The 20,419-nt window shown below is 41.2% G+C and overlaps 3 protein-coding genes across 8 annotated transcripts; 1 reads left to right on the top strand and 2 right to left on the bottom strand.

Moving 5' to 3' along the window:
- Positions 1–430: 430 nt before the first annotated feature.
- sephs1 (selenophosphate synthetase 1) lies at positions 431–6,859 on the bottom strand. 3 transcript variants are annotated; one of them, XM_058076078.1, is made up of 10 exons: positions 6,689–6,859; positions 4,638–4,744; positions 4,446–4,542; positions 4,155–4,258; positions 2,412–2,519; positions 2,189–2,343; positions 2,033–2,123; positions 1,867–1,966; positions 1,200–1,412; positions 431–1,130 (listed from the first exon to the last, which is right to left on the bottom strand). In XM_058076078.1, exons 2-10 carry the CDS (start codon positions 4,731–4,733, stop codon positions 916–918), a joined length of 1,179 nt encoding a protein of 392 aa, XP_057932061.1. In that variant the 5' UTR covers positions 4,734–4,744; positions 6,689–6,859; the 3' UTR covers positions 431–915. The 3 variants fall into 3 exon arrangements, with proteins under 3 accessions (XP_057932061.1, XP_057932060.1, XP_057932062.1); XM_058076077.1 differs by having other exon boundaries at positions 4,638–4,753; positions 6,689–6,854; XM_058076079.1 differs by lacking the exon at positions 6,689–6,859 and adding an exon at positions 6,383–6,657.
- Positions 6,688–12,415, bottom strand: bend7 (BEN domain containing 7). 4 transcript variants are annotated; one of them, XR_009130189.1, is made up of 11 exons: positions 12,028–12,413; positions 11,579–11,653; positions 10,556–10,867; positions 10,254–10,373; positions 9,890–10,179; positions 9,711–9,818; positions 9,514–9,631; positions 9,125–9,238; positions 9,016–9,051; positions 7,449–8,710; positions 6,688–6,777 (listed from the first exon to the last, which is right to left on the bottom strand). XR_009130189.1 is itself a non-coding variant. In XM_058076074.1 (10 exons), the coding sequence occupies exons 1-10, from the start codon at positions 12,224–12,226 to the stop codon at positions 8,666–8,668; spliced, it is 1,431 nt and encodes a 476-aa protein (XP_057932057.1). In that variant the 5' UTR covers positions 12,227–12,415; the 3' UTR covers positions 7,431–8,665. The 4 variants fall into 4 exon arrangements, 3 of the variants coding, with proteins under 3 accessions (XP_057932057.1, XP_057932056.1, XP_057932058.1); XM_058076074.1 differs by lacking the exon at positions 6,688–6,777 and having other exon boundaries at positions 7,431–8,710; positions 9,002–9,051; positions 12,028–12,415; XM_058076073.1 differs by lacking the exon at positions 6,688–6,777 and having other exon boundaries at positions 7,431–8,710.
- Positions 12,416–12,628: 213 nt separating this feature from the next.
- Positions 12,629–17,902, top strand: prpf18 (PRP18 pre-mRNA processing factor 18 homolog (yeast)). Its single transcript, XM_058076080.1, has 10 exons — positions 12,629–12,885; positions 13,239–13,316; positions 14,357–14,458; positions 14,714–14,827; positions 14,949–15,095; positions 15,864–15,932; positions 16,016–16,156; positions 16,780–16,851; positions 16,940–17,095; positions 17,175–17,902. The coding sequence occupies exons 1-10, from the start codon at positions 12,820–12,822 to the stop codon at positions 17,253–17,255; spliced, it is 1,026 nt and encodes a 341-aa protein (XP_057932063.1). The 5' UTR covers positions 12,629–12,819; the 3' UTR covers positions 17,256–17,902.
- Positions 17,903–20,419: the final 2,517 nt, after the last annotated feature.

Raw genomic sequence — 20,419 nt, forward strand, 5'->3', positions numbered from 1 at the left:
TCAGCCACACCCTTTCTTATGGTGTAGTTCTGGCTCTACGGTTGTCATCACACCTCTTTGAATTTGTTAGATGCTGCTCACTGAAATAATGTCTGCTGAGGTCTTGATTTTTCCACCTTTGAAGCATCATTCAAAAATTACCTGAAATACTGTAATACGGCTCCAATTAAGGCCACCTCTCAATTAGGGATGTAGTTTTTTTATACTTCCAAACATCCAGCAGCTTCATTTGCCTCTGCATGCACTGTAAATGTTGCTGAGAAACCCCTGTATCTTGCATTTGTCGTACTGTTTATAATGAACCAATCAGCAGTATTTTCATTTTTCCATTCATTCCAAATCATGCAAGACAATATATGTTAAATTGGAACATTTATGGCTGAGAATGCATGGGACAAAAGCAGACTTTCTTCAGTCATATATTTGAGTATTTATTGATTCTGGTGGGGCTCAATACAAAAAGTCAAACGAATAATAAAAAAAACCATTCTGGTCAAACTTCAGTTTCTTTCAAGGCATTGGTTACACAGCAAAGAACTAAAACTAGACTTTATAACTGTACAAAGTGGACAAAGAAAAAAAATACAACCTGCTTGCGTTATGAGAGCAATATTACGAGCCAACGGAAGTTCTGAGGATCCAAAATGAATCAAACTGTCGTCATCAATCTCTCACCTTTCAAGCACATGGGGCAAAATAAAAAAAGCAAATAAACTTAAGAGATTATTTTTTTTTTGGCCAATGTTATTATATATTACATGAGGACAGTAAGTGGAGTCCATTGGGTGATACCAATCTGAGCCACCAGGTGATGCTGTTTCTCATGGACACACCAGCGCGGCGCTACCCTGGACTCTAACATGGTTCTGTAGTTGCTTGTGTTAACAAAATGTACTCTAGAAGGATGCAGGAGGATTAGGAAGTTGCACCAGGCGTGGGGTTGACATTCTGGGTGGCTGCTTGCGGCGCCACCTCGATGATCCGTGGCTTGTCGATGATGCGAGCCGTACGATTGCCTTTCTCCACGATGCCGATGATCCACGCTTGGTGGCCTTCGCCATATTTGGGGGATTTGATCTCAGCGCAGAAGCGGGCGGCTTGTTCACGCGGGAGACAAATGAGCAGTCCGCCTAAGAAAAGAAATACGCTAGTTGGTTTTGAAGGTTGTGATCACGGAGACCTTAGTAGGCTTTGCGTACCTGATGTTTCGGGACAAGTGCCGTGCATGAGACCGAACATGTTGCCGCAGGCTTTGGACACGGCGGCCATCTTGGCGAGCACAGGAAGGTTGTGGATAACGAAGGACACCTCGCTCCGCTGTTGTCTTGCCAGCGTCTGCGCGTGGCCGAGAATGCCGAAGCCTGTGATGTCGGTGGCGGCGTGAGCGTTGAAGGTGTGCATCAGGCTGGCCGCTGCACAGGTTAAAAGTATAATTAATTTCAAAATAATACACAATAATTTTCAGTAGAATCTTGATTTTTGCCATTTCTTGGTGGTCCCGGATTATTCATTCATTCATTCATTCATTTTCTACCGCTTTTTCCTCACAAGGGTCGCTGGGGGTGCTGGAGCCTATCCCAGCTGTCTTCGGGCGAGAGGCGGGGTACACCCTGGACTAGTCGCCAGCCAATCACAGGGCACATATAGACAAACAACCATTCACACTCACATTCATACCTATGGACAATTTGGAGTCGGCCAATTAACCTAGCATGTTTTTGGAATGTGGGAGGAAACCGGAATACCCGGAGAAAACCCACGCATGCACACTCGCGACATGCAAACTCCACACAGAGATGGCCGAGGGTGAGGCTCTACTGTGTACCCATTACTGATATATATTTATTAGTATTCAGTATTTATTACCTGTCCTGTTGAGTCTCGCCATGTTCATCATTGCTTCGTGGTACGCCAACTCCACGTCTTCTTGTGTGACCACTAACTTGATCTTATTCCACTTCTCAGGCTAAGAAGCAAACAGCATTAGTGTCAAATGTGATGTGTGCGTGTGTTTGGCTGTGTTCCAACGTACGATATCGAGCCACTGGTGCACTGCGACAGCCACTTGTGTCCCTAACGGCTTGGTCAACACCAGGACGTCTCCTGGCACTGCGTTGTCTGGCCTGTTGCATGCAAAGTGTTGAACTTGAAGTGCTACTTTACTTAACAGCAGTTGTTGATGACTTACATGATAAATTCATTCGGCTGACACACGGTCGTGGCCACTCCCCCCAACACCACCCAGGGATTGAGCACCGTCTGTCCTCCCGTCACAGATGTGCCCGCCTCTTCCGCCGCGTCTTTGAAGCCCTGGATGATCAGCGGCATGACTTTGTCTCTCTCCTGTAAACGACAACGAGATAAGTTAGCATGCGTGTTGCGCAAAAAAACCTCACTTCGCCGCCTCTCACCTTCTCAGACATCTTGTTGCTCACCCCCAGGAGCATCAACATGTTGTCGCATTCCGTCACCCCCATGGCGTACAAGTCGCTGAGGACGTTTGCACATGCAACACGACCCTGCGAAGGCAGAGACATTAAATGCCATAAACTTCAAATTCACTAATTTCTGCTAAATGTTAAAATAAACACATCACAGCATATTATAGCAATCCTAGTGTACAGTGGAACCTGTTTATGGTATGTTTAAAGACATAATTTCTTTGAAAAATCTGTCCGTTGTAGCAATGTCAACTTCCTCATTATCGCCAAGAACAGTATTAACGGGATAGGTCCCATTTTTATACATGAAGTTGTATTACATGCCCATCAGCAGTGTAGTGCATCAACAGTGACTTTCCCCCTACTTTGTCCCGGGTCCAGTTATGGTCAGTTTTTGTTTTAGAAAAAAGTAATTCCGGTAAACTTGGTGGAGTCACTAAAGTATTGTTGAGAACTAAAATATTGTTTTGCTTCTCAAAACAATATGCATTCAAAAGAGTAATACATTTGCATCACAAAACCGTTTTCCTCCAAAAAGTCAGTCTCTCCAAAGCAGGCCTATCTTTATTTATATTTATTTATCTATCACGGTGGAAGAAAGAACTATAGGCATTTAGAAGATAACATCAAAGTGATGTGTAGCATTTTACACTGGTCAGTGGCGACAGTTGGGCTGGGATAGGCTCCAGCAAAATGGATGGCTGGAGTGTACAGATGACCTTAAGGGTGTTATTTCATGTCTAGAGGGTTCTAATAATGTTATTACCATATTCAGAAGGTCATAAACAGGTTTTCTATACTCCAACTACAAATCCAGGGCTTTACTGTATTGTCATTATAAATCGCAAGATCTCAGCAAATCTTGAATATGTTCCCAAACAAAGTCACGTACCCCTTCAGACATCGGACTGGAAGTCATAAACCACACAATGAATCCTCTTTGATAAATTGTTAAATACATTATTTTCGCAAAGAGTAGGAATGATGTCAGTCGTGTGGTTGTGTTTTTTTCTCAAAAGTCAAAAAAGACATTGCAGCTTGCCTTGCACAAGTTTCCCATGGTGGCACAGAACCATGGGAAAAACCACAACAACAAAAAAACAAAAAACCTTAAACTGTATTATGGAAAGCAGGAAGTGACCAAATGTAACAGTTACTGATTGTAAAAGTACCAGATGGAGGGGTAGGATTTAATAAGCTTTGCTTCTTCCTACTCCTTTTGGACATGTGGAACTGTGAACTGATTATGTGATGCACTCAATTGTAATCTGATGCATGTTCAAATGAAATAAAACCATTACCAGTTTAATATGACCAAATTCAAAAAGGATTTTCGCAACACCAAGGCTTCCCGGAACTTCCACGGGATGGCAAAAAGTCATAGCTATAACTGAAAACAGCTAGCCGGTTGGTTGGTAAGGCGGGTTTAAACACCTAATTGAGCACGTCCAGCCTCGCTACGTCGTGTCGGATCATATGCACCAAGAAGTAAATAGGTCAGTTCTTCCTCATACCTAATATTCTTGACTGTAGTTTTCAGTGTAATACAGTATCACTTGATCAAGCCTTTTCTAACAAGTAATAATGTATGATATCGGATCAGACTGAAATCGGTATCGGCCAAAAATCAAGGCTGTGATATCAGGATCAGATCAATTCCTTTCAGGGCACAGTTAATTGTCAATGTAAATATGTTGGTAGACATATCCATACCATCATGTAGGGCTCGTCCACTATAGGGTAGATGTAGTCTGTTGTCTGGACAAGTGAAAGGCCTCCATGTCGAAGCGGGATGACGCAGGTGTCCATTCCGATGCCTTGGAAATGAAAGATTTTTTACAATGAAGTCATGCCATCAAGAACACTCACTGTTACCAGGACTGGTATAACTGGTTGACAAAACTATATATTTGGAATTTTGCATGTTTTTCCACTATTTCTTTCAAGACACCGGCTGCTTTTTAACATGCCGAACTTCTAATAAGTTGCTACAGTGACAAATACCTAATCGAGGCATGACTGCTCCCAGGAACTGTTCATCTTCTTGATAGTGGTTCTCTTGTAGATTCTCTAAAAGCTTCTGTAAAACCTCTTGCGGCACCTGTTGTACACAAACATCACACATCAGCTTCAATGACGTACACAGTAAATGAAGACGTTTAAGTTGCTTGACTGCGACATGTGGAAGAGCCTAACCTTGCAGCCCGTGCCCTTGAGCTCCGCAAAGCGTGTGAGCCGGAAGTTCTTGTCCAGCTCATAGCTTTCGGGATTGAAGGACTCCCTCACGGACATGTCTGAAAAATCTGTGGGCCCTCAAAGACAGAAAGCAATGATGAATTACCCGTTACAATTAGGTACATTAGGTACAATATTAGGTACATCTGTACAGTCCAATACATGGGATATACATTACAGTATTTGCATTCACGGTGTTAAAAAAGCCATTTAGGTACCAATATCTTTATTATACAGTCTCTAAACATTATTCCTTAATGAAGCTTGTGTGATGCACAAGGTGATAAACTGGCATCTGTGCTGATGCAGTACATACATTCAACACTACCAAGGCCGTCCTTCTCTTCTTGGCTGATATGAGCTTATGATACTTTAAATTGCTGGTTAATACTGCATAATTTCTCATGGGCTACTTATAATTACTCACTTGATAGATTACTTACTGTATTTATTTTGAAACACTCACTGAACACTTCTGAAATATATATTATATATATTATATTAAATATTAGCGGCACGGTGGTCTAGGGGTTAGCGCACAGACCTCACAGCTAGGAGACCAGGGTTCAATTCCACCCTCGAGTTTGCATGTTCTCCCCGTGCATGCGTGGGTTTTCTCCGGGTACTCCGGTTTCCTCCCACATTCCAAAAACATGCTAGGTTAATTGGCTACTCCAAATTGTCCATAGGTATGAATGTGAGTGTGAATGGTTGTTTGTCTATGTGTGCCCTGTGATTGGCTGGCGACCAGTCCAGGGTGTACCCCGCCTTACGCCCGAAGACAGCTGGGATAGGCTCCAGCACCCCCCGCGACCCTCGTGAGGAAAAAGCGGTAGAAAATGAATGAATGAATGAATATTAACCCACTCTGTTAACACTTCTACTTCTATGAAACACTCATATTATATCACATACTAATTATGCTGAAGTTCTCTTCTTAAATCACACACTAATATTGTTATAATGCTCTGTTAAATAAAGTTATGGTCCCTCTGCTGTCAAATCTGTAACTGCATTATGCTAACTCAATTGGTACATCACTTCATTTATGAAACATCAATAAAAGCTTTTTTTTAATCTGACATACAAAGAATCCCTTATTCATTCTCTCCACAGTCACACTGATTGTGGTGGTGTAGAGTTGAATCGGGAGGTGTTTCTCATATTTGGCTACCTCTCACAGAATCTTCACATTAGAAACTCTCAGTATGTTGCCACTGCAAACAAGCATTGTAAAAGTAGTTATTTTTGGCATGGCTTTTATATTGTATCTGATGGACTTGTGCAGGCATACCTTTTTTTACAGTCTGACAGCAACAACATACTTCCAAAAAGCACTCAAGTCTTAATAGAAATGTCACGTGAGTCATTACGACAGACTTTAATAAAAATGTCACTGTCTGAGGGTGTGTTCAAGACTCCAAATGTTGTGAAGTTCATTCAACCCTAAAACAATGATATTCACCACAAGGTAGCTTAATATTCAGTGTTCATTCGCACATTTTTAATCATTACAACTTTAATATCCTGTCAGACGTTGCAGCAATTTAATGTGTGATTTTGCAAGTGTTTATATTTGAACGCTAAGACTAGCTAGCTTCAGACCCATGCATGAAGTGCACTGGCTTATGTGACAAGGTGCTGCTAAGGTCTGCAAGCACTCGTAAACATAATTGAATGCAGTGTATGTTACGATTTAAACGCACCACGTAAGTATTGGAACAGGGTGCAAGCTCGCTGCGCATCAAAGTTAAAAAGTTGCCATAGAGCGCCGAACAAAAATGTCGGCGGCGGAAAAAATTAACCCTTTCCTGGCCCGCGCCATGCGACGTGCGCCACAATCAAGAGTTGCTATCAATAAAACTACACCCAGCGTGCTACTTGTGCAACGCTCGCAACGACCCGGTACACCACAAGTGTTTACAATCGTCATATATGCATTTAGAGGACCGAAGCGGGGTTATATTCCAGCAACATTTCCCCTTTAATTGAAGCTTCCAGTTCATCCTTACCAGCTTCAAGTCAGCGCCAGATCCCGACACAAGAGCGGGGACAGCGGCGGCTTGCGTCGGTCCTTCAATTAGGTGTCCTTGGCTGATGCCTGATAGAAAATGGCCTGTATGTTTACTTTACAGACGATTCGTGGAAATGCTTTATATATTTTGTACATAACATCACTTAGAATAATATTCAAAATAATTTAGCTGTAATATATGTTGTTTGAGAATTTATTTGTGATCGAATTGAATTGGGAAATTCACGCGATAGCCACGGGTCCTTTGCGTGTACAGTTGTGGCCTCAACATCCCCTTTAACAAGCTGGTGAGTCTGGCAACTCCTCCGTTACAATGGAGTGTACCTTTAATTGCATGTTTTCCCTCCAATTAAAGCTTGCTTAAAATATACACTTTAATGTCTGCGATCAATAAACATGCGTTTCCCGACTAATTCATATTCGCCAGAAACTATAAAGCATTTATACTGGACCATATCGCAAAATTTGACGTTGTTCTTTAACTAAACTACAAAAAATAACTGTCAAATGTCAAACATTTATTGATAAAGCGATGTGCATTGGAGGAATATAAAAAAATATAAACATCACTTAATAAACAAAATGGCAAACAAATATCAAGTTGGCTATCAAGTACAATCATTAAACGGTAATAATGAACAATGCAAATTTATACAAGACTCAAAAATAATTTAGATCATGTTATCTTGCAATGAATGCAACACTTGAAAAAATTAAAAATGGCACAATCTTGCTACCTATCTTGCGTTGAACAGCAGGGCGGTTCCACAGCCCCAAGGGCCAAACCCCTGTCCAGGAATGACTCCTGACTGGCTCACAAGTTCAGTTCAAAACTTGACAGTAACCAATATTTTTGCAGCACATACAGTACCTAAAAACACCAGGGCATTACTATATAGACTGGCTTTTTTGTAATAGGCCTTCAAAGACAGCAGCGCACTCCTGTCATTTAGAGGATCTTTGTCTAGCACATTTGCAGTATGTAAAGTATTATAAACAGCACAGCACTCCTTGCACATAGATCTTTGACTAGCGTTTTTATTTTTTCCAGTAGATCTACAATTTGTTTTCTGTTTCTTTACACATAGTTGTGCATTCCGTCATATAGAGGACTGGAATTTTTGCAGTACATTAGTTTGTCTTGTGGTTAGTTAACGTTTTTGCAGCAGGTACTGAAAAACAGGAGAGGGCTTGTGTTGTATCGAGGACGGTACTTAAAAACAGCAGAGCGCTCCTGTCAAATAAAGGATCTTTGTCTCACATTTTGCTGTAGGTACTTAAAAACAGGAGTTTGTGTTGTATAGAGGAAGGTACTTAAAAGATCAGAGTATTCTTGTCTTAATGATCTATGACAAATGTTTTTGTTTTTTTGCAGGTGGTCCATGCATACATTTTCTTTGCCGCTTATCCTCATTAGCTGGGTATGCTGGAGCCTATCCCAGCTGTTTTTGAGTGGGAGGCGGGGTACACCCTGGACTGGTTGCCAGCCAGTCACAGGGCACATATAGACAAACAACCATTCACACTCACATTCATACCTATAGACAATTTGGACTCGCCAATTAACAAATTAACATGTTTTTGGAATGTGGGAGGAAACTCCACGCACAGGGAGAACATGCAAACTCCACATAGAGATGTCCAAGCAACTGGGAACCCAGGTCTTCCCGATGTGTGGCCAAAGTATATTTATTTAAAAAAAGTCCAGAGCATTCTGAAAATGTGCCCCCCAGAACAATTATTGAATAACCCTGACTTAAAGTATAATTTGTGCAACAGAAACAAACACTATGACATTTGTAGATCTTGCCTTTGTTTTGTATTCATGGTGTTTTGGATGAAATGATAATGAAGTACAAAGCAGTTGTTGGCGGTGAATGACAACGCATGTAGTAAAGGAATGCAAACAATCGCAGGTCATGGGGGTTGCCCTCCAATCAGCCAGTCAGGTCCATCAGTGGTGTCCCTCCCACACTTGGAGGTATGCTCTTATCACAAGCTATAAGAGAAGATAGAGAAGATATTCTATGAAAGCATAGTCCAGTATAAGCATAAAGAACAAATTATTTTTGACCACGAGGGGGCAACAGAGAGTTGCTAAAATAGTAGTGTAATAATTAGCTGACATTTGGGGAAGCTGCGTGAGAAATGTCACAGCAATGACGTGGATATATGAGCCAAATGAGAGAGTTGGCAACAGCGGATGTTTTTGTGTTGTGACACTACATAGTGTGCATGTTATGCAGGATGGAGATGGTGGAAAGATCATGGTGTAATAGTTATGAATTACATTTGAACCCATACATGATGAGGGTCCATTTAAGACGTCTTCTGCAGCATCTAGGGAGCCAATGGAAAGACAGTTTTATACTCCCGCGACCGCATACGTATATGATACTGCATATTAGTCTACCTCTTTTCAGTCTCCTCCTGGCAAGTTTGATTTGATCTTGAAGGATCTGAACCCAATCCCGTGGCCCGGGGAGCTTCTCTATTCTGTGCTCGTTGCAGTATTTCTCTGTAAACGCTGCACACAGATACAACTGAATTCAAATAGGGACTCAAATGCGGTGAGTTTCAAGTGTTTTATTCATATTAAACCTAAAACCAGACTTTATTTTACTTTATTTTGCACATTAATCATCAGTTTGACACAATCATTATACTCATCTCTAGCCCAAGCTATTATTTTTTGCATTTTGCATTTATTTTTGTTTGGTGTTTATTAATGCAGAGGCCACATTTTGAGGGTATGGGTACAAATGGTATATTAAACATGGTGTCTTTTTGTCTGACACCTACCTTTAATGGCGCCAACAATATTCTGGTCCAGGCCTTTCCTGTTATCATTAAGCCCCCTCTTCCTTTTCCCATTGGGCAAGGAGATAGCTAGGGTTGCATCATCAAAGAAGGCACACACCTAAAAGATATTGTACAGTTAGCGTGAATACAAAAACATCCGTACTTGTCCATCATAGTGACAGTCAAAAACTTTGCACCAGTTTCCTGAACAGGAGGCTTCCAGAGCGTGTGTAGTTGACTAATATGGAGTCTAGTTGAGCCTTGGAGATAAAAACGTCATAATCCTCAGCAAGGCGCACCTCCGACTGAAAGGCAATCAGATGAAACAGTGTGGCAAAAGATGTCACAGAAGCATCATTGCATGTTCTTAAATTACCTGTACTTCAGTGGCCTGAGGTGCCTTCACTTTTGTGTGTTTGTTGATACTTGCTAGGTTACTATGCTGTGGCTGCACACAGATCTCAGTGGAACCAATAGATGAGAGTGAAATTTCCCCACATTCTTCTTTCTTTACGGCTTCTGTGGGTGCAGCAGTCAGCGGTGATACCTCCAAAGGGGAAGCAACAACCCTCTTTGCCACTTTAAAGATTGGCCTCCACTTCCTGGGCCTGTGGTAAGGAGAAGAACCAGGACCAAGGCGAGGTTGACATGGCTGGTCAGATGATACTAGGAAAAAAAGATGTACAGTATTTTCAATACTGCAGTTGCAGTGTTTTGAGTATTATTCGTTCCTCGCTCACCTCTCTGGGCCTGCATTAGCCTCCTCATGGTACGCAGCTCCTGCAGAATGGCCTGCAATGTGCCTTTGCAATTGCACACACAGCAAGGGGCTCCTGATGCAACAAGTACTGGAACTACATCTGTTGGAAAGTCACATGATCTGTCATTTCCCGCTTAAACTTGCAAGATTACAATTGTGTAATTGCCCAAAGTCAGCTGGGATAGGCTCCAGCATACCCTAGTACCCTGTGTTGGGATTTAGTATTTACTGTTTTCCTATGCATTGACTGCTGTGAAAACATCAAAGCTAGTGAATACTTTCCATGAGCATCATCCACTTTAATCATCATATCCTTGCTGGAGTAGCTGCAGGTGGGACCGTGAAGAATTGGAGTGGCTCTGGACAAAGCAGAAGGCGTTACATTCCCAGTGGAGTCGCAGCTGTTCATCCGCCGGTTCTTTGATTGAGCAGAAGAAGCTGCAGGCTCTACGTCGGTCACATCCGGGGATGTTTTTGATACTCTGTCTTGTTCTTTTTCCACGCGCTGATACACTCTGCTGGTCTTGTCGCCTAGAAGCCTCATCATACCAGTGATTTGCTTCTTGATCTCCATGCTGTCATCACCCGGCCAAACTAGAAAGACATAGTGTATGTGCAGTAGATGCAGAAGACTATAGTTTAGCGTGTGCACACATATGCAAATATTCATCCTTTTTCATTCATTCATTCATTTTCTACCGCTTTTTCCTCACGAGGGTCGCGGGGGTGCTGGAGCCTATCCCAGCTGGACAATTTTGGAGTCGCCAATTAACCTAGCATGTTTTTTTGGAATGTGGGAGGAAACCGTAGTACCCGGAGAAAACCCAAGAACATGCAAACTCCACACAGAGATGGCCGAGGGTAGAATTGAACCCTGGTCTCCTAGCTGTGAGGTCTGCGCGCTAACCACTAGACCACCGTGTCGCCTCATCCATTTTCTTTGGAGTCTATCTCAGCTTTAGTCAAGAAGCGGGGTACACCCTAGACTAGTCACCAGTCAATATAATAAAGATTTGTAGATAGATTTAAATGGGAATTTAATTTAAATGGGAACATTACGTGGGTTTTCTCCAGGTACTCCGGTTACCTCCCACATTCCAAAAACATTCCACTCCAAATTGTCCATAGGTATGAATGTGAGTGTGAATGGTGCCCTGTGATTGGCTGGCGACAGCTGGGATAAGCTCCAGCATGCCCGCGACCCTTGTGAGAATAAGCGGGATGCATGGATAATGTGTAATACATACAAATATACAATATAATAAATGATATAATGAAGATAAAAACAATTGAAACATAACTTACCATCTGGCACAGCAGCATCCTGCTCTCCATAGGTGTCTTTACAACTGGAATGAGTCACATGTGAGGGGCCAAACTCTATAATTAAAAACAATATACAATATAACAAACAAATAATAATGTGACATATTGTTGCACAGATTAAGAGTGTGAATGAATGTTAAAATTAGGGCCTGGAGCCCCTCCCTTTCCATGACAAATCCACCACCTGTGGGTGATATGAATGAACTGCATGCTGCAGACCGAAGCTGTGACAAAGCTTATTTTGCGGCCACAATGCGACCAATTAAGGTCTATTTTTACTCGTGTGAATATCTAAGCAATCCCGGGTGCATTTGCATTGCTAAAATAATTTCCAGGATTGTTTACAAGAATCGTGATGGAGGTTTTTTTTTATGCAGGTTCGCCGATGCACAGACGATGTGGACATGGCTTTTGTTCAGCATGCTTACCTTCACCTTTGACGAGTTTAAAGCTCTGTGACTTTCTTCTCCTCTTTCTCTTCTCCTCAGTGTCCATCTTCTTCAGTGGCTGTGCAGGCTGCAGAGATTCGTGCACCAAGTGACTAAAATAATCACTGTCCGTCTGCTTTATTATCAATCGGTTCAGTTCATCATAGGGCTGTGACAGCGGGTCTGTCATCACCGTCATCAGTCTTTTAAAAGCTGCTTTTCTATTACATTCTCATTTTGACACCCTGGTCGAGTCAGCGAATGAATGATTCGATATCTTAACTTGTTTTTCTGTTACATTCGCATGTTGACACCCTGGTCGTGTCAGTGAATTAATGAATTTATATTTAACAGGCGTCGCTTGCCTTTTACGCCCCCACATGGTATCACCCTGTACTGTGCTTTTATGGTTTATGTGTAAAAAAATAGATACACAAAAATGTAAAGATTGTGTGTTTATTGAACCTTCAACCACATATTGTTTCTGTTTTACTGGTGACATTGTTTATTAAATGATGTGATTAATACAAGTATGTATTACTATTTTTAAATCCGATTTAAAGGACGATAAAACAGTATTCATCTCTTATATTTGGGTAATTGTGCTGCAGTCTTACAACTTTATTTTGAAATAGTGACCACAATAACAGGACTCTTATACTGAAAAACCACTAACCTCCTGTTTGACATCCGGGTGAAGTAGCATTGGTGTGCTATGTAGTGAACACTAACCCGGTTACTAGAATGCGGTTATTTGAATGTCCGGATATTGTTTGATATTGTATACTTAAAATGGATATACTCAAAGCTGAGATCACCAGAAAGAGGAAACTCCTCGAAGAGAAGCAACTTGTTGACGTAAGTATTGTCATCTTTGGGGAGTTTTGGTTTGCTAGTTAGCTAGCTTTTTGCTAGCATTGTCTTTTTTTATTAGCTGTAGCCAGCTCTCCGTCTTCTGTCTATCAATGGAGAACAAACATTTATATCGAACTCTTCCTTGGGTTTTTACACTTTAAAAACATCTTTATTTAAAATAATACCGTATTGGCTAGAGGAAGTTAATACATCCAGCTGCGCAGTAGGTCGGTATCAACAAGAAGGCGGCCACAATATTAGGTACACATTTAGTACGAGAATTGTATCAACATTTCTATCTGTAGGCATAGTGATTCTTTACACGCTCACAATTATTGTTCCTTTTTTGTTTCCAGGACTCCAAAAAGTACTTCAAAAGATCCGATCTCGCACGGAAGGAGCAGGAAGACTACTTCCGAAGATGTGGCTATAAGGTTGGTTGCTGTATTTAGCTTTAGCACGCACAAACACATCTCATTTGTTCAATGTTATGTCGCCTTTGCCATTGAGCCACGCGTGGGGAAGGTGACAAGTTCAGGTCTTAAGTCAGTCGTGCATTAGTGTTGTATGTATTTGTCTTCACTTTGCTGTTTCTCCTCAACTTGCCGCCTGCATCTGTAGGTTCAAAGAGAGCCTCCTGACAGTCAGGTATGGGCTTGCAACAGTGAAAGTAACCGACAGGATTGCATGACTTAAAAAGTGTTTTTTTTATGTTTTAATATAGACAGTGTCCGAGTGCTTCTACATTCTTGGCACCTTTTTTTCACCAGCAACAGACTATTGTCTGCTTCTAGTACCCAATAATTGTCGGTGTGTATACTTTAAATACTCAGCCAGAGACACAATGTTAACATTACTGGACTTGTTTCATGGCACAAAGTCTTAAAAAAAAGGTAACAAGGAACAGAAGCCACAAAACCAAATAAGGACACATTCCCAGTGTGCTTTTCAGCATGGGTACTGAATTTAAATGGGAAATATTAGTCTTATAAAACAGTTTTTGACTGCAGCTTTTATTTTATGCTTTCTCTCCCTGTTTTGGTTTCTGCAAAGCCTATGATGTCACACTTTGCAAACACACTGATACCCAAAGGGTCATGTGGAAGGCTTTTTTTGCATTAGATTGTGTTCCTTAATTGTGATAATGATAGGCTGAAAGCATTGATGCATGTGTGTTTTAAAGGCATGATGAGGTACTTTGTTCTGGAAAAAGGCCAAACGTGGCAGTGTAGATGCTATTAAAGGCTGCATTATTAAGGCCTTTGTGTCCATTGATGAGAGTGCTTATTTTTCTACTCGGAGTTACAGGTAAGATATGCATGGGAATCTGTGCTGATTGATTTGTCATTGTGATGAACAACCTCTTGAATTCTGAGGTCACATTTTACATGAGCCTACGAAAGCGTTTTTTGTTAACATCAATCATACCATCTCTATTGCTGTACTAACGTGAGTGTTTCCTTTTTTCCTGAAGATTGACAAAAAGGAGGAGGATGAAGCAGCCACCTCAGCGAATCCAGTGCTGGAGCTGGAACTGTCAGAAGAGAAGCTGCCAATGACACTGTCACGACAGGAGGTGAGGGGTTGCTAGTATAAGAGAGTGTAAGTCTACAAAGTTTCTGCAAAGAATGAAATTGAATACTCCTTAATATGTACATTGAGCAGCTCAGTAAATTGAAGGAAATCATGTTTAATGTCTCATTCATCATTTTAATCAGAAAAGTTAGGGCTAACTTCCCACAGGTTTAACAAGAAGAGTTAAGTCCCTATGCAGGATCCCCGATTCAAGTTGTAAAATCATTTGTGAACAAATGCTATCTTTTTTTGTTAGGTAATCCGGCGACTGAGAGAACGAGGGGAGCCAATCCGACTTTTCGGCGAGTCCGACTATGATGCCTTCCAACGACTGCGGAAGATTGAGATTCTGACTCCAGAAGTAAACAAGGTAGGCATCAGGGCACTTTGGAGTGGCACACATCATGGTCTTTGAATTTAGTGCATTTAAAAACACTTCCGTTAACTCACTTGATATTGTTGCACTGTAATTTACACGGCTTGTGTCATAGGGTTTGAGGAATGACTTGAAGGCTGCCATGGACAAGATTGACCAGCAGTACTTGAATGAAATTGTCGGCGGGACAGAGCCTGGAGAGGTTGACACACAACATGACCTCAAAGTGCATGAAGAGAACACCACCATAGAAGAACTAGAGGTACTGCAAATTGTCATTGAACACCATTAGTTTTACCAGAGACAACCGAGAAAACAGTTGAGCAATATTACCAGTTGTGAGATAAAGAGGGAATCTAGGGGGCTATCCACATGGAAATGTTCTCATGTCAAAACGGTAAAGTATCATTTTAGCCAATGGAAACTGAGTTCTAACTGCCCTGAAACGATTTCCAGAGTGGAAAAATCTGAAAACAGCAACTTGTTTCTGTGTAGACAAACAACCTACTCGCTGACTCATGGGGTTTGATGACAAGCCACCATAAAGGATTATTTCGACTGGCATGATTCACCTCAGTCGATATTACCAGTTATCCTGATATTTTGTTGTCTGAAACTCTACAACAACTTGCGTTGTAAGTTTCGACCAGCTGTGGAAAGCGTAAGACAACTGACTTATGCATGTGTTCTTTCTTCATCTGTAGTTTGGTGTCAAGTGGTTCCGTCTGTGTGTCTCTTCACAGAGCCACACATAGGTGTGCTTTGTGTATTACATCGTTTTTACACAATGGTCCGCTCTCATCTGGATGCAACAATTTACAAATCCAACAGTGTGGATGGGAATTTTTTTTTTTCAACCCGCCAAAAAAGTAACAAACCCATGAAGGTTTCTGTGTGGACATGGGGAAAAAGTTCAAAGACCCTTTCAACAAAGTGGCAACCTTGTCATAACACTTCAACCAAGCAAAGCAATAAGTGTAAGTCAAACATACTCACATGTTTTAGGATGGATCCTTTCTTGTCCATGCAGGCTCTTGGCAAAACTCTGGGCAGAGGAGATGATGATGGAGACCAGGATGTCATCGACAAGTTCCTAAGTGTAAGTGTTCTTTGCGCTATGTCATTAATTACAGCTAGGGCTCTTTGTCAGTGCTCTCACCAACCGTTTATGTTTGATTACAGTTCCTTCTTGGAGTGTGGGCCAAAGATCTGAACAGTCGTGAGGACCACGTGAAGCGCAGCGTTCAGGGAAAATTAGCCAGCGCCACCCACTCTCAGACCGAGTCTTACCTCAAACCTCTCTTCAGGAAGCTTAGGAAGAAGGTAACAAAACAGCCCATCCAGTTATTTCATCTGAAATCTAAAATTCTTGTGCAATAAGATGAATGAATGAACAAAGGTAGCAACTGTAATGATGCCAGAGTGTGGCAATAACCAACCAATGAGTTCCCATTTTTACATTCTCGCTACCCCCCCCCCCCCCCCCCCCAACATTGCGGTGTTTTGACCACCCGTGCTACGCGCAACGTATGTCATGAATCCACTGGGATGTCCCTTCCTGCGATCCAGAACGCGGTTAAGCTCCAAAAGTGTGCTGCTTTGTGGACAGTCATGGTGTGTTGACAGGCTGCAGCAGGCAGCCATGCGCTTCGTTGTACAGCAGAAACAAATGTTTAGGTTTTTTGTTTATTCTTGGCAGCTTGGTAAACTTGCCTGTGTAGTATTTTGACTGTAAAAGCGACCAATGCAGTTCTTATCGGAGGTATGGAGTTATGTTTATTATAGATAGTGGGGGAGGGGGAAGGGTGAAAATAATGTAATCTCCAAAAAGGCAGCGCTGAAATAAAGTTTGGTAACCACTGCACTAAAGGGTGTATTTGCATGTTATCATTGGATTGCTATGATATGTACCATCCATTCAAATTGTGTTGTTTCCTGTTTTACAGAATTTACCAGCTGACATCAAAGAATCAATCACTGACATCATAAAATTTATGCTGGAGAGAGAATATGTCAAGGTCTGTTTTATTCCATATTAGCCTCTTCTTTATTATACACCCAACTCTACATGGTCTTAAATATGTTGGTCTTGTTTTCTTTGTCCAGGCAAATGATGCATACTTACAGATGGCTATTGGAAACGCCCCCTGGCCCATTGGTGTGACTATGGTTGGTATCCACGCCCGTACAGGGAGAGAGAAGATCTTCTCCAAGCACGTGGCCCATGTTCTCAATGATGAAACGCAGAGAAAATATATTCAGGTGAGACAAATGAATGGTGTCACATTACATAGATGTCATTGACCACTTGTGATGGCACATTTTCATTCTTCTTCCCCAGGGGCTAAAGAGGCTGATGACCATCTGCCAAAAACACTTTACCACAGATCCATCCAAGTGTGTTGAGTACAATGCTCTTTAAAGTGAACAAAGTCTACTGCATATGAAACATTGTGGACTGCAAACCAACTACATTATCTACAGTAATAATTGCTGGAGAAATGACTCTTGGATTAGATTTAGAGACGTTTATCTTCGGATTCATCAAGCCCTGATGCTTATTATTGCGCATAAGCACATGCTTTTCTCATGTCTTTTCTATGTTCATTCATAGCCAGCAGAGGTATTTTCTTTTAATGACAGATTATTTGTCCTTCAGGAAAAAAACATGTCTAACTCAAACGCTGAATTGACATGATGTGGTCTTGTAGAAGATTCTGTAGTGTAAGTTTTATTACACCTGGTAACCACGGCAGAGTCAACTGTGTGCATGAGAGTGTTTATTTTGTGCTTAAGATAATTTAGTACGAAATCAACTAAACGTTTCATAGTAATAATTGAACTGTTCTTTTCCTCCAATATATGCGTCTTGCGCATATATAGCTGCAACAGTTTAGTGTGGAAACAGAATTAATCCAGTAGTAAACACAATCACAAAATTGTGACACAAAAGTGCTACATTTGGCGGGAATTTACAAGCAATTTTATTTTAAAATTAAACTTTTTTTTTTCCTACGTATATCATGTCACATCTTTTTTCCCACTTACAAAAATAAATATGTACTGGAACTTTTGCTGCTGTCTTTATACTTTAGTCTTTAGCCAGCAGCAAAACTGCTGTATCTCCTTTGCAAATGTACTAAAAGATTCTTCAGTTTAATATTTTGTCACTTTGTGAGAAAAAATAATATTGAGTGTGTGTTCCCCTGAATGGTAATCCCAAGCATCAGTGACGCAATACATCATGCGATATTCCTGATTACAGATGGAAACCTTCCAGGACTTTGCTGAGATGCTATCATCCAGCGTCACACACTGTCTGACCTCATTACACAGAGTGTGTAACCATGGCGATCTTGTGTTCCGAGTTTTCTTGTCTGCTGCATGAACACACGTCATTGCATTTTCAGGTTTTGTGCTGTATCTGCGTCATTCTGACTCCAGCAGGCTCAGCTGGACAAGGTGACAGGCTAAATAACCAGTGTCGGATTTTCAGCTTGACGTCCAAGCTGCCACTAGACGATTTATTGTAACAGCAGGAATGTTGAAATGTTTGTACTCGGGCGGGGGAGTGGGTGAGTGAGATCATCGTGTTTGTTCAGCCATGGTGGCATTTATCTGCCCCTGAGTTAAGTAAGCTAAATATTTTGGCTGTTGTCCAGCGAGGTCACTTGCCTCACAGAACCATGGGACCTGTGCAAAGCCTTCAACTGGGGCGGCGGAGGTACACACACAATGCACTACATTGTGTGTTATCATGCTTCACCTGGCCTCAGACCTATTGTATGATACGCATGCCTCCATGCCATCTTGTCAGCATGTGTTTTAGGTGAAAAGCCTGGAGGATGATAAGAGGCGTGCAGATACAGATGTTAAGATGACCCTACAGAGGAAGGCAGCAGATCTACTGGTTGAAACTCTTATTGGAAGTATCAACATTGTTCAAAATGGTATCTGTTTCTTCAAGGATCATGTGTTTTTCCCCTCATAGATCCTATGTCGGATTATATCAATGTCGGATTATATACAGCTGTCACTTAAGGGATTACTAAAGTATACATTTTTCTCGCAGAGGGTCAATGAAGTATGTGGAGGTCCCTTTCTTTGCTATTCACTTTTGCTTATTTGCATGCTAAAATTGATGTGTTGCAGTTCAAAATATGCTAACTTTGGAAACATCTAATGTGGGATCTAGCATCATACTGACAGGTGATATCACATATACCACATATGGACAGTTAGTTGTGAATATCACATAGTGTGCTTTTATAAACTCCATGGCAACAGTGGTGCCTTAGTATTTTCTGTGTTATGAGGATGTGGGCAAACTGATTAAGACACTGTTTTCCCCTTGCTTTAGTTCATGCAGATGGGCTTTTACCAGAAAGGACGTGCTTGGGTGGGTGTTTATTCAAACCAACCCTCAGTATGTGTCATCACAGTCGCATGAAGGATGACGCTTGTTTCCAGGATACCACTTTTTTTTTTCTGCAGAATTCTTCATCTGTAGTTATCCGCCAGGATGTTGTTTATATGGTCTCAGCTGTAATTGGAGAGCTCAGCTTTTCATCCGGATCAACTGGGCGGTGGTGTTGCCAGGCACCTGGAAGCCAGTTAAGACACACACTGAGTCACACCACTATGCTTTTTCATCACACATTCTGACTGGTGTTTCCCTGTTTAATCCAATTTGTAGACTTATTTTACATTTTATTTTAAATACCTGCTGATGCCTGATAGTCCATTTGTGTCCTTCAATTTACAGTATGCACTAAAATCTCTTTTAAAATCTCTCGCACTGAATGTCATACAGAATATGTATCTGATAAATTCACTATCCCAGTTCACAAGTAACAGCACTGCATCATCGTTGTGTCTGTTCCTGCTACTCCATGTTATTATCAATCTGAGAGCAGTAGTCCCAGCATCTTTCTATTTAAATAGAACCATCATCACGGTGAAGATTCTATTCAGTGTGGTCTCACAGTAAATGTGTGAGATAGGAAAGGAGATCAATAGACTTTTATTATATAGTCTTACATCAGGGCAGCCTACTGAGCTGTATGAAAAATTTCTAATCAATCACAGGGTCAAACTTTGGGGTTTAATAACAGCGTGTGTGTGGTGTATTTGAAAAATAATAGCACAGGCAACACAAATGTTCACGCTTTGTGCTACGATTGACAAGTAAAAGAGTGAAACACAAACTAATATATGCAGGTGCATTTCAATAAATTTGAGTATCTTTGAAAGGTTTGTTTAAGTAGCTCAATTCCAAAAGTGAACATTCTTATTCTATAGATTCACTCCACACAGTGAAATATGTTAAGAGTGAATGAATAAAAACTAATTCTGTTTTACAGCACGAAAAACTCCAATTTAAGTCTGAAGTCATACCTATATAACTATACCTAACCATACTGAACATTAAACATAAAAATGTAATAAAAGTACTGAATAATAAAAAACAAAATTCTCTATGGTGCCTAGTTATTACTGTCTTTTCCGAGCATATCCTTGAACATGTTCAAGGATACTATAGCGACCTAGTGTTGGACTTTTGTGATTTCTGCGTGTAACTGTGGG

The sequence above is a fragment of the Doryrhamphus excisus genome, chromosome 6 (assembly GCF_030265055.1).
Source record: "Doryrhamphus excisus isolate RoL2022-K1 chromosome 6, RoL_Dexc_1.0, whole genome shotgun sequence".
Classification (NCBI taxonomy): domain Eukaryota; kingdom Metazoa; phylum Chordata; class Actinopteri; order Syngnathiformes; family Syngnathidae; genus Doryrhamphus; species Doryrhamphus excisus.